At 38.2% G+C, this 11,967-nt stretch overlaps 1 protein-coding gene across 3 annotated transcripts in view; it reads left to right on the forward strand.

Annotated features, from left to right (window-relative positions):
- The window catches only part of NCOA2 (nuclear receptor coactivator 2), a 180,607-nt gene that overhangs the window by 130,475 nt on the left and 38,165 nt on the right, over window positions 1–11,967 (forward strand). For all 3 annotated transcript variants that reach the window (XR_001861071.1, XR_001861072.1, XM_017731233.1), the window contains 6 exons: window positions 2,086–2,263; window positions 3,650–3,835; window positions 4,688–4,789; window positions 4,886–5,026; window positions 8,360–8,507; window positions 10,644–11,913. Coding sequence is in view for 1 of the 3 variants with exons in the window: in XM_017731233.1 (XP_017586722.1) it covers window positions 2,086–2,263; window positions 3,650–3,835; window positions 4,688–4,789; window positions 4,886–5,026; window positions 8,360–8,507; window positions 10,644–11,913 (2,025 nt within the window). In the remaining 2 variants the exon portion in view is untranslated. The remainder of the gene's footprint in view (window positions 1–2,085; window positions 2,264–3,649; window positions 3,836–4,687; window positions 4,790–4,885; window positions 5,027–8,359; window positions 8,508–10,643; window positions 11,914–11,967) is intronic.

Below are 11,967 nucleotides of genomic sequence, written 5' to 3' on the forward strand. Positions count from 1 at the left end.
GATCTCACAAAGAAAGTAAATCAACAGGAGGAACCAAGAATTATCAGAAACAACAAGAAGGCAAAAAACAACACCAGAGATTAGAATTTGTGACAACAGGAGAAAAAAGACCTAGTTTATCTTAATTTAGAGGCAGTCAGGAAAAGTATACACTTATATATTTATTTGTGTATTTTATTATGTTGTAATTTAAAATTGGAACAAAGAAAGTGTTTGTCAGTCATTGGCTCAGCTGCTCTGCTTGCATTGTGCTTTCACTGACCTTCCCCTGGAGCAGAATCATTATCTAACTTATCAAATTTAGTTTGGGAAGAGCTTCTGGAGCTTATGTGTTCCTACCTCCCACTGCAAGGTGGTCTGAGTAGAGCAGGTGGCCCAGATCTGAGTCCAGCCAAGGTTTGAATATCTCTGGAGAAGGGGGGTTTGCAGCTCTTCCCATATCTGACCACCTTCACGGTGGAATTTTTTTTCCTTGAATCTGCTTGAAGTTTCCTGACTTGCAACCTGTGTCTGTTGCATCTCATCCTTCCCTTGTAAACCTCTAACCTAGAGCCCGGCTCTGTCTTCTCTTTAGCCTCCTGCTGGGTGGCTGAAGGCAGAAGTAAAATCCATCGTTAGCCTTCTCTTTTATTGTCTGGATTTGCTAACTGCTCAGTACTGTGCAGCATTTTAAACATCTCTTTGTAACCAGTGGACTTGAGAACTGCCTTTTAAGACCAACACATGAGTTATACAGTATACAAGTTGGGTCATATCAAAAATGCCTTGTGCTTGCTGTGGCAGCTCCTCCTTGTTAGACTGTTTTGCGGTGAGCTGTGTTCAGATTTAGTATGGATCCACTTGGTTCTGACCCACAATGAATTGTGTGTGGCCTGGTTTTCTGATTTATTTCTGTCCCTGGAGATACAATAACAACTCTTCTAGTGATTTCCTGCCAGTCCTTAGAGAGGTGTATAAATCAGGCAAAGCTGCAGAAGTCTGTGTAGGTTGTTAATTGAATGCTTAGACCAAAAGCTTTTGTTCTTTTAAGTTAAACTGTATCCCCCCCCTTTATCTGCTCATATGACATAAAGTTAGAGGGATGAATTCTGATACATTTCTACTATCTGCAGTCATGCTTGCATCTTAAGAAAAATAAAGTTTGCATGAGAATTGCTTACCAATACTCACAATTTTACTTCATCATCATTAGGTAGAAGTGATATGTGGCTTAGGCTTCAGATAACACAGGGCAGATATCTTGGAAAGAATGCAGCAGCTAGGTTGTCACTGTCACAAGAGATAAGAAAGGAAACCAATCAGCAGAAAATACTAATGTAGACACTTCCTCACAGAAACTTTAAGTCCTTTGGAAAACCATGAAGCTGAGTTGAAGAGGTGAAAATCTGATTCTTGTTCCCTGGATGATGGGTAGATTGAATTAAACTGGTGTCAAATTATAAAAAAATGAAAGCAGTCCTAGGAGCAGAGGCTAAAGCTCCCTCATCTCACTGCTCACTGCCTGCTCTCAGCTCCCTTTGCCCTTCTCTGCTTTTAATGACTCATGTTCCCAGCTGCATGGGACCTCACCTCTATGAAGATGCCCTGCTGGGGATGGGGAGAGAGTCATTCCTTCTGCCAGTGTTTTCCTTGCCTTGTGCCAGCATGTCCTGTGGTGTTTTCCTGGGATCAATCTTCCTGTACTGCATAGAGGAGTGAACAGGCTGTGAGTTTAGCAGAACCATCTTGTGGTCCAAGTTTCTTACCTCATACACAGGCAGACAGATAGAGAACAACATCTTCCATTATTTCTGTTTGTTTGTGTGGGGTGGGGGGTTTGGTTTGTTTCCATGTATGAGTTTCATTGTTTTGCAAGGTGTGCACCTTTCTTTGCTTTTACACTAGTTTCATATAACGAAGATTAGATGCTCAATCTGAAATGTGTCCTTTGCTATTACAGACAATTTTATAAGGACTGGGGTGAATGCAGAAAGATTCAGATTCTTCTGAACTGAGTATTTATTTTCTCTGTATTTTGTTAATCTGATTGTTTGGTATTGTGGCTCTCTCACTTTCTCTCTCTGGTTTTCTGTTTTTCCCCCTTAGGCCCTAGATGGGTTCTTCTTTGTAGTGAACCCAGAAGGTAATGTTGTGTTTGTTTCTGAGAATGTGACGCAGTACCTGAGGTACAACCAAGAAGAGCTGATGAACACAAGCATATATAGCATCCTGCATGTAGGGGACCACAATGAATTTGTCAAAATCCTGCTGCCAAAATCCTTAGGTATATAACTTTTCCTTGCATCATACCATTACTTATTTAACTTTGGTTTTATAAGTCGGCATTTCAGTAACTTAAGTTAATGTCCTGACACTACTTACAGTTTCATCATATACATTATTTATTTTTAATGTATATATAGACTATGAATGATTAATATTATACTCAAAAGCATCCTCCACTCTTTTCAACTTCTTCTTTGTTAAAATTGCTCTTAGTAACTCATGTTAGCTGATATTTTTTAATGGATCTTCGGAGTGAAACACTAAAAGACAGCATTAGCAATGTGAACTCTCTGTTAGTTCTCTGTCTAGGCTGCTCGTTCCAAGAATGGCCGGGGAAAGGAGGAATATAAAAGAATAATCAGAAACCTCCTTACACTAGAATTTTTATTTTAATGTTTTTATGCTCAGCAGTATTTACTCTTGACTTTCAAAACCTGTTTTTGTTAGTTGCAGCCATTTTTGGATTCATATTAATATTAGTTTTAATGTCATTGAGTTTTGGAGGAGATGAAAAGAAAGTCAATACTGGGTGCCTCATTTACTCACAGCGTTTAAAAAGTATTCAATTCACTTTAGCATTTTATTACTGTACTTACATACTCTGAAGAAGCAAAAATGTAAATGGCTAAAGTCAATATATTACTGCATTTATTGCATTTTATGACTGAAGAGGGCAAGTGAAGAGTATTTTAAATATGACCCTGCCATTTCCTAATGTGGTGTAACATTAATTTGCTCTGACTGATGTCTAGTACCTGTATTTGTGCATCTCAGGATTTTGTTTCTTTTTTTACTTGTCTTAAGCACTGTGTTAAGCTTTAGTTTTATCCATCACTCCACACAGGTAATTTCAACCCTTCAGTCTTTCCCATTGTAGCTGAGACTGTGTGTTTCAATATTCCCTATTGTATTGCTTCCTGTTTTTATAAATGCATATTAGTTTCGTTTCTTTCCCTTTCTAATCTGGACAGATATTTTTATACAATGCAGCCATGTCTTTTAGTAGTACCTTTTACTGGAAAGATCCTACATGCTGCCTTAATTTTTCCAGTCTCATAAATCAACTTGATCTACCCAGTGAGCTTTTGCTGTACTGTATAACTTTGACATGCACCAATATTTAGCCTTTTATTCTGCTTTTCTACTATGTCATTTTAAGTCACTTGAAAAAACAAATTAGCAGCGCTCTTAAAATCTGTTAAGTTTATAAATGACCTTGTTATGTGCTGGTTTGGGCTTTAATATTAAAATTAGATTGTTATTGTTGTTAAATGAGCTTGTTTCCCAACCAGTTTGTAAAGCATCTTGATTAATTTCCTGTGGATAAGCAGCAGAAATGCCTGGTACCAGATTTATCTCACTATCTGATTTTGCTTTTGCTCAGTGAATGGGGGATCTTGGTCTGGTGACACTCCTAGGCGTAATAGCCATACCTTTAATTGTCGGATGCTGGTAAAACCTCTTGCTGATTCTGAAGAAGGCCATGATAACCAGGAAGCACATCAGAAATATGAAACTATGCAGTGCTTTGCTGTTTCTCAACCAAATTCCTTCAAGGAGGACGGTGAAGGTAATTATCATTTCCAGTTTTTGTTAGTGCACTTTCAGTGCAGTCGATAAAGTGACCTCTAATTCCTGAAAATTGGAAAAATTCTTAGTTTTTTTTTCCTTTTTTGATTTAACTGTAGAAATGTACTTTTGTCTTGGCTATGAGTGTATACACTTGCATGCACCTATTTGTTAAACCAGCTGAGAGAACTGAGAGAAATTCTGTTTACCTCAAAGAGAGATACCCTAGTTTTATATTGCTGCAATTGTAAGAAAAATGTAGCTGACTGGGAAGAAAGTTTCAAAGGGCAGTTTTTTGAATTCTTAGAATTTGAAGACAATCGTGGTTCACCATTTCCTTTACCATTTACTACTTCAGCAGGTAAATTTCCTCAGATTGTTTTGTAAGTATTCAGGTAAGTAAAAATGGTTATCGTGAAGGTGCGTTCTCAGGAACAGCAAGCGTTTGGGGCAAGTTTAAGAAATTTGGCTTAGAAGGTATGGAATGGTGAGTGTTGAAGAAATGTGCTCTTTGTGCATGCAGTACATTCTTTTTTATTACTTAACCTCATAAGTGGTTGAGCTACTACAGGTATATTCATAAACATGTGCCAGTACTTAACGGGTTGTGGTAAACTCCTTGTTAATTTTTCTTCTGGAAGAAAAAAACCCCACCTTTCCTGTTTTATTTAATGTTTTAGGAAGTAATGAAGATACAAACCCACTGAGCTTTGTCTATGCGTTTATTGGTACAAAATTTATTTTTGGGTCCAAATAAATTTAAAGAACTTTTAAAAAATCTTTCTGAAGTCTTTGTGGAAACAAAAGTCTTCCCCTTCTATAAAAATTAAATGAAGCAACATTTTTCTCTAAGATTTGCAGTCTTGCTTGATTTGTGTTGCAAGAAGAGCTCCAATGAAGGAAAGACCACTTCTTCCTTCGTCAGAGAGCTTTACTACACGCCAGGATCTTCAAGGTATTGTAAAATAGGGGTAAAAGTTTTTAATTTTATTTCCTTTTCCTCAATGGGGGAATTGCTATAACAAATGTTTTCTAATGTATCAAATATCAGGCAAAATAACTTCACTGGACACAAGTACCATGCGAGCAGCTATGAAACCCGGCTGGGAGGATTTGGTCAGAAGATGCATTCAGAGGTTCCATTCACAGCACGAGGGAGAAATATCTTTTGCCAAGAGGCATCACCAGGAAGGTTAGGTTTCATACTTTTAGCACTTTCTATATTTAACCTGTTTGCCATTTGTATCTCTTGCTTGTGTTCTCTTTGTTATGCTTTCATGGAACAGTCAACAGCTACTGACAGTCCCTTTCTCAAGCTGTTTTATCTAACACACTGATGGCTCTCTAGGCAGGTCTTCAGCTTTCTCACTGCTTGTTTTAGCCTTCTTGTTACAACTGTGCCATCCTGGAGTATGTTTTAAATCTTCAAAATGTCAAAATTATTTTGGAAAGAAAGACCCTTGCATGTTGTCCACCAAAATGTTCACTGGGCATTATTCTTCAGAACCTCAACTCACACATTCCAGTTCGTTGCCTGTATTCCCTTTCTCTACAAAAATGGATTTTTACCGTCACATTTCCTGTGAGAAACACTGAGTGTAAATTCCCAAAGCTGCACCACTCATACTGTTTGGAAATCTACATTGTTGCACTGTATCTAGCTGATAAGTGTTATAGGATATACCACAAGCACGTCTACTCAGTCAAGATTATGGTAGGTAAGAAGCAGGAAAGTACTGCACTTTGGAATGGTCCCCATGAGGTTTCTGTGGTAGTGACTGTGTGGGGATTTTTCATAAAACCCTTACACTTCTAATTCTAGTAATACAGACCCAAATTAATAAAGTGAATAACCCTATCTAGTCCATGGGAAAGTAATTTTAAAACCAATTGGGAATAGCTGGAACATTTCCAGTACAGAAGCATCATTCTTTGGGTTCATGTTTAAAGAACAGGGTTTACAGCTGGCTTGTAACAAATAGTTACCATGGTCATTAAGCAACAGGCATGTCATCTTAGATACTAAATTGTAACTGGAATATCAAATTATTCTACCAAATGCACAAAAAAAAGAGCTTTAGTCATGAGGCATTAGTTAAATACTCTTTAATACGTTCTGCTTTCATGAAATCTTCAGGTGGTGTTTTAGAAATGTTGGATCACAGAAATGCTGTGTTATTTTAGTTAGCAGTTTTTGGGGTATATCCAGTAGAAGTGCTAAAAGTTTCACAGCCTTGTGCTGTGATTTCTGACAGAACTGAAGAAGGCAGTATGCAATTAAAGTTACACTGGGGGTTTAGAGAGCAGTTGCAGGTAAGGACCCATCTGTGCCAGAGGTGTTTTAGGGGTATCTCTTATGGCGTCCCAGCACTTGTTATTTCAGTCTTCTTCAAGTTATTCCTGACCAAATTAGCAGCTACTACACTGAGTGCCAAGGTTTGAATGAGTCCTCCCTTAAGCTATCTATGAAGTGGTGAAAATATATTTGCTTCAGGGTGTGCACTGTATCATTTTTCAGCTGTGGCTTAGGATCGTTGTGTTAATTGTAGAATTAGTCTAAATGAGAGGGCTCTTCTTGTCAAAGTGAAAAGAGTGAGTTACAAGAGGAGGAAAAACCTCTGGAGTGGTTTTCCTACAAATGATGCAGCAATGAGGAAGAATAATGGCTGAAATGTTGCCCTCCCCTGCCCTGCAGGATGGAGAAGAAAAACAAGTCATATCTTGGGCTGTAGCATCTTTGTGCTTGACTGAGGAACCCTTTGCAGTTTTCAAGTTATTGTGGTTTGAGAATAGAAGCAAAGAAAGTAATGATCTCCTATGTGTAATCCAGCATTATGCTGTGAAAAAATGCAGCATCAGCTTGATAAACAATAAAAAGCAAGCTTTAAAATTATCTGTCAGTATAAAATGCAGAATATATGGTAAGTTTTTATTGGCCGCAGTCAGAAAAATAGCATTTCCTCAAGAGGAGTACGGAAACATTCTTGTTTGCTTAAAGAATTAGTTTGGAAAATGATTTAAGTAGAGGTTTCACTTGTATCCTGTTGGCATTGAGTACTGGAATTTCCTGATGTGGTATATGCTAAAGTTAAGAGCTTTGGACCTTCTGGTGCCCAAAGGTTAAACTGAAACAATGACATACCTAACAGTGAAATTCTGTTTTGTATTGTTTCACTGTTGTAGGTTTTTGTTTCTTGTTACATTTTTACTCTGAAAAACCCCTTCTGGTTGTTTAAATTGTGCTTCCTGTTTTCTCACTGCCTAGATAATACTTTGAAACCTTGCAGAACAATATATAACAGTGGGGGACAGGGAAGGAAAGCAATCGTAACCAGTCTTGCAAGGCTGGAAATGTGGTAGCTCTGTAGACCAGACAAATAAAGGCCACACTTGGAAAATCATGTCATTTCATTACAACAGGAAATATTAAAAGACAAGCAATGAAATGAAGATCACATGATACTATTAACTTAAAAAAAAAAAAAAGAGAGAGAAAGAACCCCACAGAAAATATATATGTAGGAAAAAATAGGAAATTAAATGTATTTGTAGTGCTTCATTACTATTTTTTCCCTAAATGATTATATGAAAATTTTTGAAGTATTTTACTTCTCTCAAATCTGCAATTCTTATGTGATTGCTTTTGGACTAGAAATTGTAAGCGACCACAGTCGTTTCATTGATGGCAGAGAGTGAACAGTAGAATAAATGTTTGGGTGATTTGCTTTTCCATAACATGTTTTAATTTTTTTGTTAAAGAAGTTTCACAGGAGTCTGTGGAAGTTAGAGAACTGAATTTGTTGAAGTTCACATTTACATTAAAAACTTAAAGGGCTGCAGAATATGTACAGTGAAGTAAACCCCAAACCTGAAATGCCGTCAACACTGGGAAAAGGTAGCACAGCCCCAATTTTGGTTTCCGTAATTTTATTTGTAATTTTTTTGAGCTATATGTATTTTATATTTGTTCTTTTAAAAAGAATAATTTCTCTTTCCAGTTTTTATTTCTAATTGTTCTTATGTAAAAGTTTTATGCATTTTTTAACTTAAAGAATTAGTGTTGCAAGACAATTTAAACAGGCAATAAGGAGGAAAAGATACAGTCTAATGGAAACAGATGATCTAAGAACGAAGGACATTTTTATTAATACATCATGATGTAGATGGTACAATGAAAAAATATTTGAGGAACAAAAGGAATTAGATACATATTTGATGAAAAGTGAAATGGACATCAAGAACTTCCTGTCTGCTCCTGAAATACGTTCTGTTTCATAGTATCTTCCTGTTATTGCTGTCACTCCTTACAAATTTTCATTTGATCGCCCTACAGTTTGCAGGATCCTTTATTTTATATGCATCATGTCTATTTATTTTCAAAATGTTCTTTTTGTTTGTTTTGTTTAATTAGCACCATATCTGTGGTACTGATGCTGATGGATTTAGAACATCAGATGCTGAGCAGCTGAGCTACCTGTACTGCAGTTTCTCCTTAGTTTAACTGTGTTGTTCTGCTTGCCTGCAGTGCTGAGGCAGGGACTGGCCTTCAGTCCTGTTTATCGCTTTTCCCTGTCGGATGGCACCATCGTTTCTGCCCAAACGAAGAGCAAGCTCATCCGTTCTCAGACGACCAGTGAACCTCAGCTTGTAATCTCCTTGCATATGCTTCACAGGTAATCCTGGCCACATTCTTTCACCCACACTCTGCTAAGAGATGTGGAAAGTACAAAGTTGCCAAAGCAAATAGATTGTTTAAGGCTGATAGGTTTCAGTTGACCCAGAACTGATATCATGGAAACAAAATAAGATTTTGAAATCAATGCTTGCAGCAGGAAAAGACTGTAAGATTGTTTCAGGATTTAAAAATGGCATGCTGTATTTTCAAAGTCATGTTCAGTATTTTAATTTCCCTTATTTTGCATAGTAGATACAAGAAACTTTCCAGCTGTAATTAAATCTAGAAAATTTAGAGGGATTAAATTCTTGTAGTTCACATTCTGTTATTGGTCCTGGTTCTTCTTAAAAGAACATGTTAAGATTACTAGGACTGCACTTTAGACAAACTGTTATTTAATTCTTTGATTCCCTTTGTGCCTTGTCTTTTTGGTGCTTGGCTTAGTGGCTTTCTCATGGCCAATCCTGAGAAGTGCTATTACTAAGTGCCCTTAGTTAAGAGTTTTTTTTAGAAAGCACGGCCAATAATATGCTAAAGTCAAGTTTAAGTAATCACTGACATCAGAACTTCAGCGTACAATTTTTATTAAGTCATTGCATGTCCTGGTGTATTTGTATCAGATTTTGCTTCAGGTTTTATGGGCTGACTGTAATTACAACACTATTTTCCTTTAATCCTCTGTATCATTTTTCTTGAGAAGAAGAAACCAGTGCTAAACATAATTATAACTGAAACCCTTTTATAGAAATTGTAGATTTGCAAATTGATCTGACCAAAAGCTATCTCAAATTTTTCTTTGCATTGCTGAAGATACCTAATATTTCATTAAATGCCAAATTTTAAAAAGCAAGCACTATTAATTTTAAAATGGTACTTGTATATTTTGTTGCACTTTTTTCAGCAGAGTGCTGGTACTACTATATTTGTAATAAGGTTTTAAAAATACCCCTTTTTTATAGTTAATGTTTTTCACCTTTGCCCTCATGCCTAAGATAACAAACACAGAATAAAGACTCGCTACTCTATATTCTTGAATTATTTCACTTCTCATGCTTTAGCAATGTGAAGGTTTAACTGCACTTATTTATACTGTGCAAATAGGACTGGTTTTTGTCTCATGGAAAATGCATATTAGGAATGTTCCATTTGTATTTGGCTTTGAAAGTCCAGAGTTGATTTGATTTTTGTCAGAATCTCTTTTTTTTTTTTGCTTCCTAACCTACTTGACTCTGTCTCTTCTGTAGCTTTTAGCATTTGGGAATATGTCTGATTTTCCTAATTTAAGTTTTAGCACAGAGTAAAAAGTGTATTACATCTTCCCATAAACTAATTTAAATCTACTGGGGGAAAGAAACGTGACCTTCAGGTGCTCTCACAAGAGCTTTTTCTGTGTGTCGCTCTCTCTTCTGTTTCTTCTATCTTGCAGCCTACGTCTCTAAAATACAGGTTTCAGCTCCTGTGTGTGTGGTTTGTTGTTTTTCTTCTCCCCTCTTCCTGAAGGCCTATGCAGGACTGGATTGCTAACAGACTGTTCTCATTCTGAAGCAGTATCCAGTAGTTCCCTTGGCTCACACGCTGTTTTGGAGCAGTATTGAAATACTCTGGCAGTGTAAAAATGTGACTTTTTCAACTTTCTTTTCACTAGGAACTTGGTGGGCAAGTAGCCCACTCCAGCCTTGTGGTGGGGCTAACTCACAGAAATTCAAAACTCCAGCAAACAGCTGTCCACAGCTGTCTTGTAAAACATGTATTTGTTGGGTTGTATGTTTCAGATGAGATTTCTGTCAGTTCTAGAAGTTAGCTTGCCAAATTGTGGAGGAGAGATACATTAAAGGGAGTCTGAAATTGTAACCTATCAGCATTTCTAATGACTGTCATTTAAGTGAGGTTTTAATTTTGTTTTTCCTCTCTTCCACTGTTTTGTAATGATGTACTGAAAAACCATACTGTTAATGTTCAGCCATGTTGAGAGTCACATATCACTTTTGTCAAATTGTTGATTTGTTTTTGATTGTAGGGGTTTTGTGTTATTTTAAAGTGAGGTTTGGGGTTTTGCTTCTTTTTCCGTAATGTAATTGCAAGTTGGCCAGTGTCATTTAGCTAACAGACTGTTTTTCTTCCCCTTGCCACATAGAGAGCAGAATGTCTGTGGAATGAATCAGGATTTGACTGGACAAGGAATGGGGAAGATATTGAACCCAATTAGTTCCAGCAGCCCTGCCCATCAGGCCATGTGCAGTGGGAACCCAGGTCAGGATATGACCATCAGTAGCAATATAAATTTTGCCATAAATGGCCCAAAGGAACAAGTGGGCATGCCAGCAGGCAGGTTTGGTGGTTCAGGGGGAATGAACCATGTGTCAAGCATACAAGCATCCACTCCTCAGGGTAGTAACTATGCACTAAAAATGAATAGCCCCTCACAAAGCAGCCCTGGCATGAACCCAGGGCAGCCAAACTCTATGCTTTCCCCAAGGCATCGCGTGAGCCCTGGAGTGGCAGGAAGTCCTCGCATCCCACCCAGTCAGTTCTCCCCTGCAGGAAGCTTACATTCACCTGTGGGAGTCTGCAGCAGCACAGGAAATAGCCATAACTACACCAACAGTTCCCTGAATGCACTTCAGGCCCTCAGCGAGGGCCACGGCGTTTCTCTAGGATCGTCGTTGGCTTCACCTGACCTAAAAATGGGAAATTTACAAAATTCCCCTGTGAATATGAATCCTCCCCAGCTAAGCAAGATGGGAAGCCTGGACTCTAAAGACTGCTTTGGAATATATGGGGAGCAATCAGAAGGTACAACTGGACAAGCAGAGAGCAGCTGCCATTCAGGAGAACAGAAAGACAACAGCGATAGCAACATGCCACCGGTTGTCAGTGGCGAGAGACCTGATGGACAAAATAAACTGCACGACGGAAAAAGCCAGACAAAGCTCTTACAATTGCTGACCACCAAATCAGATCAGATGGAGCCTTCACCTTTGTCCAGTACCATGGGAGACATTAGCAAGGACTCCGCGGGAGGGTTGCCTGGGTCTGGTTCAGCACATGGAACCTCGCTCAAGGAGAAGCATAAAATTTTGCACAGACTATTGCAGGACAGTAGTTCTCCTGTAGATTTGGCCAAGCTCACAGCAGAGGCCACAGGCAAAGAACTGAACCAGGAGTCCAGTAGCACAGCTCCTGGTTCAGAGGTGACTGTTAAACAGGAGCCAGCGAGTCCTAAGAAGAATAACAATGCACTACTTCGCTACTTGCTAGATAAAGATGATACTAAAGATATTGGTTTACCAGACATACCCCCAAAACTGGAGCGGTTGGACAGTAAGACAGACCCTTCCGGTAGCACAAAGTTAATAGCTATGAGGACGGAAAAAGAAGAGATAAGCTTTGAGCCTAATGAACAGGTAAGCTGATTTTTTGCATTATGTGTTAATGAGTTGTTCCAGGCCTGCATTCCT

Source organism: Corvus brachyrhynchos, unplaced genomic scaffold, assembly GCF_000691975.1.
Source record: "Corvus brachyrhynchos isolate BGI_N302 unplaced genomic scaffold, ASM69197v1 scaffold633, whole genome shotgun sequence".
In the NCBI taxonomy this organism is placed as follows: Eukaryota; Metazoa; Chordata; class Aves; order Passeriformes; family Corvidae; genus Corvus; species Corvus brachyrhynchos.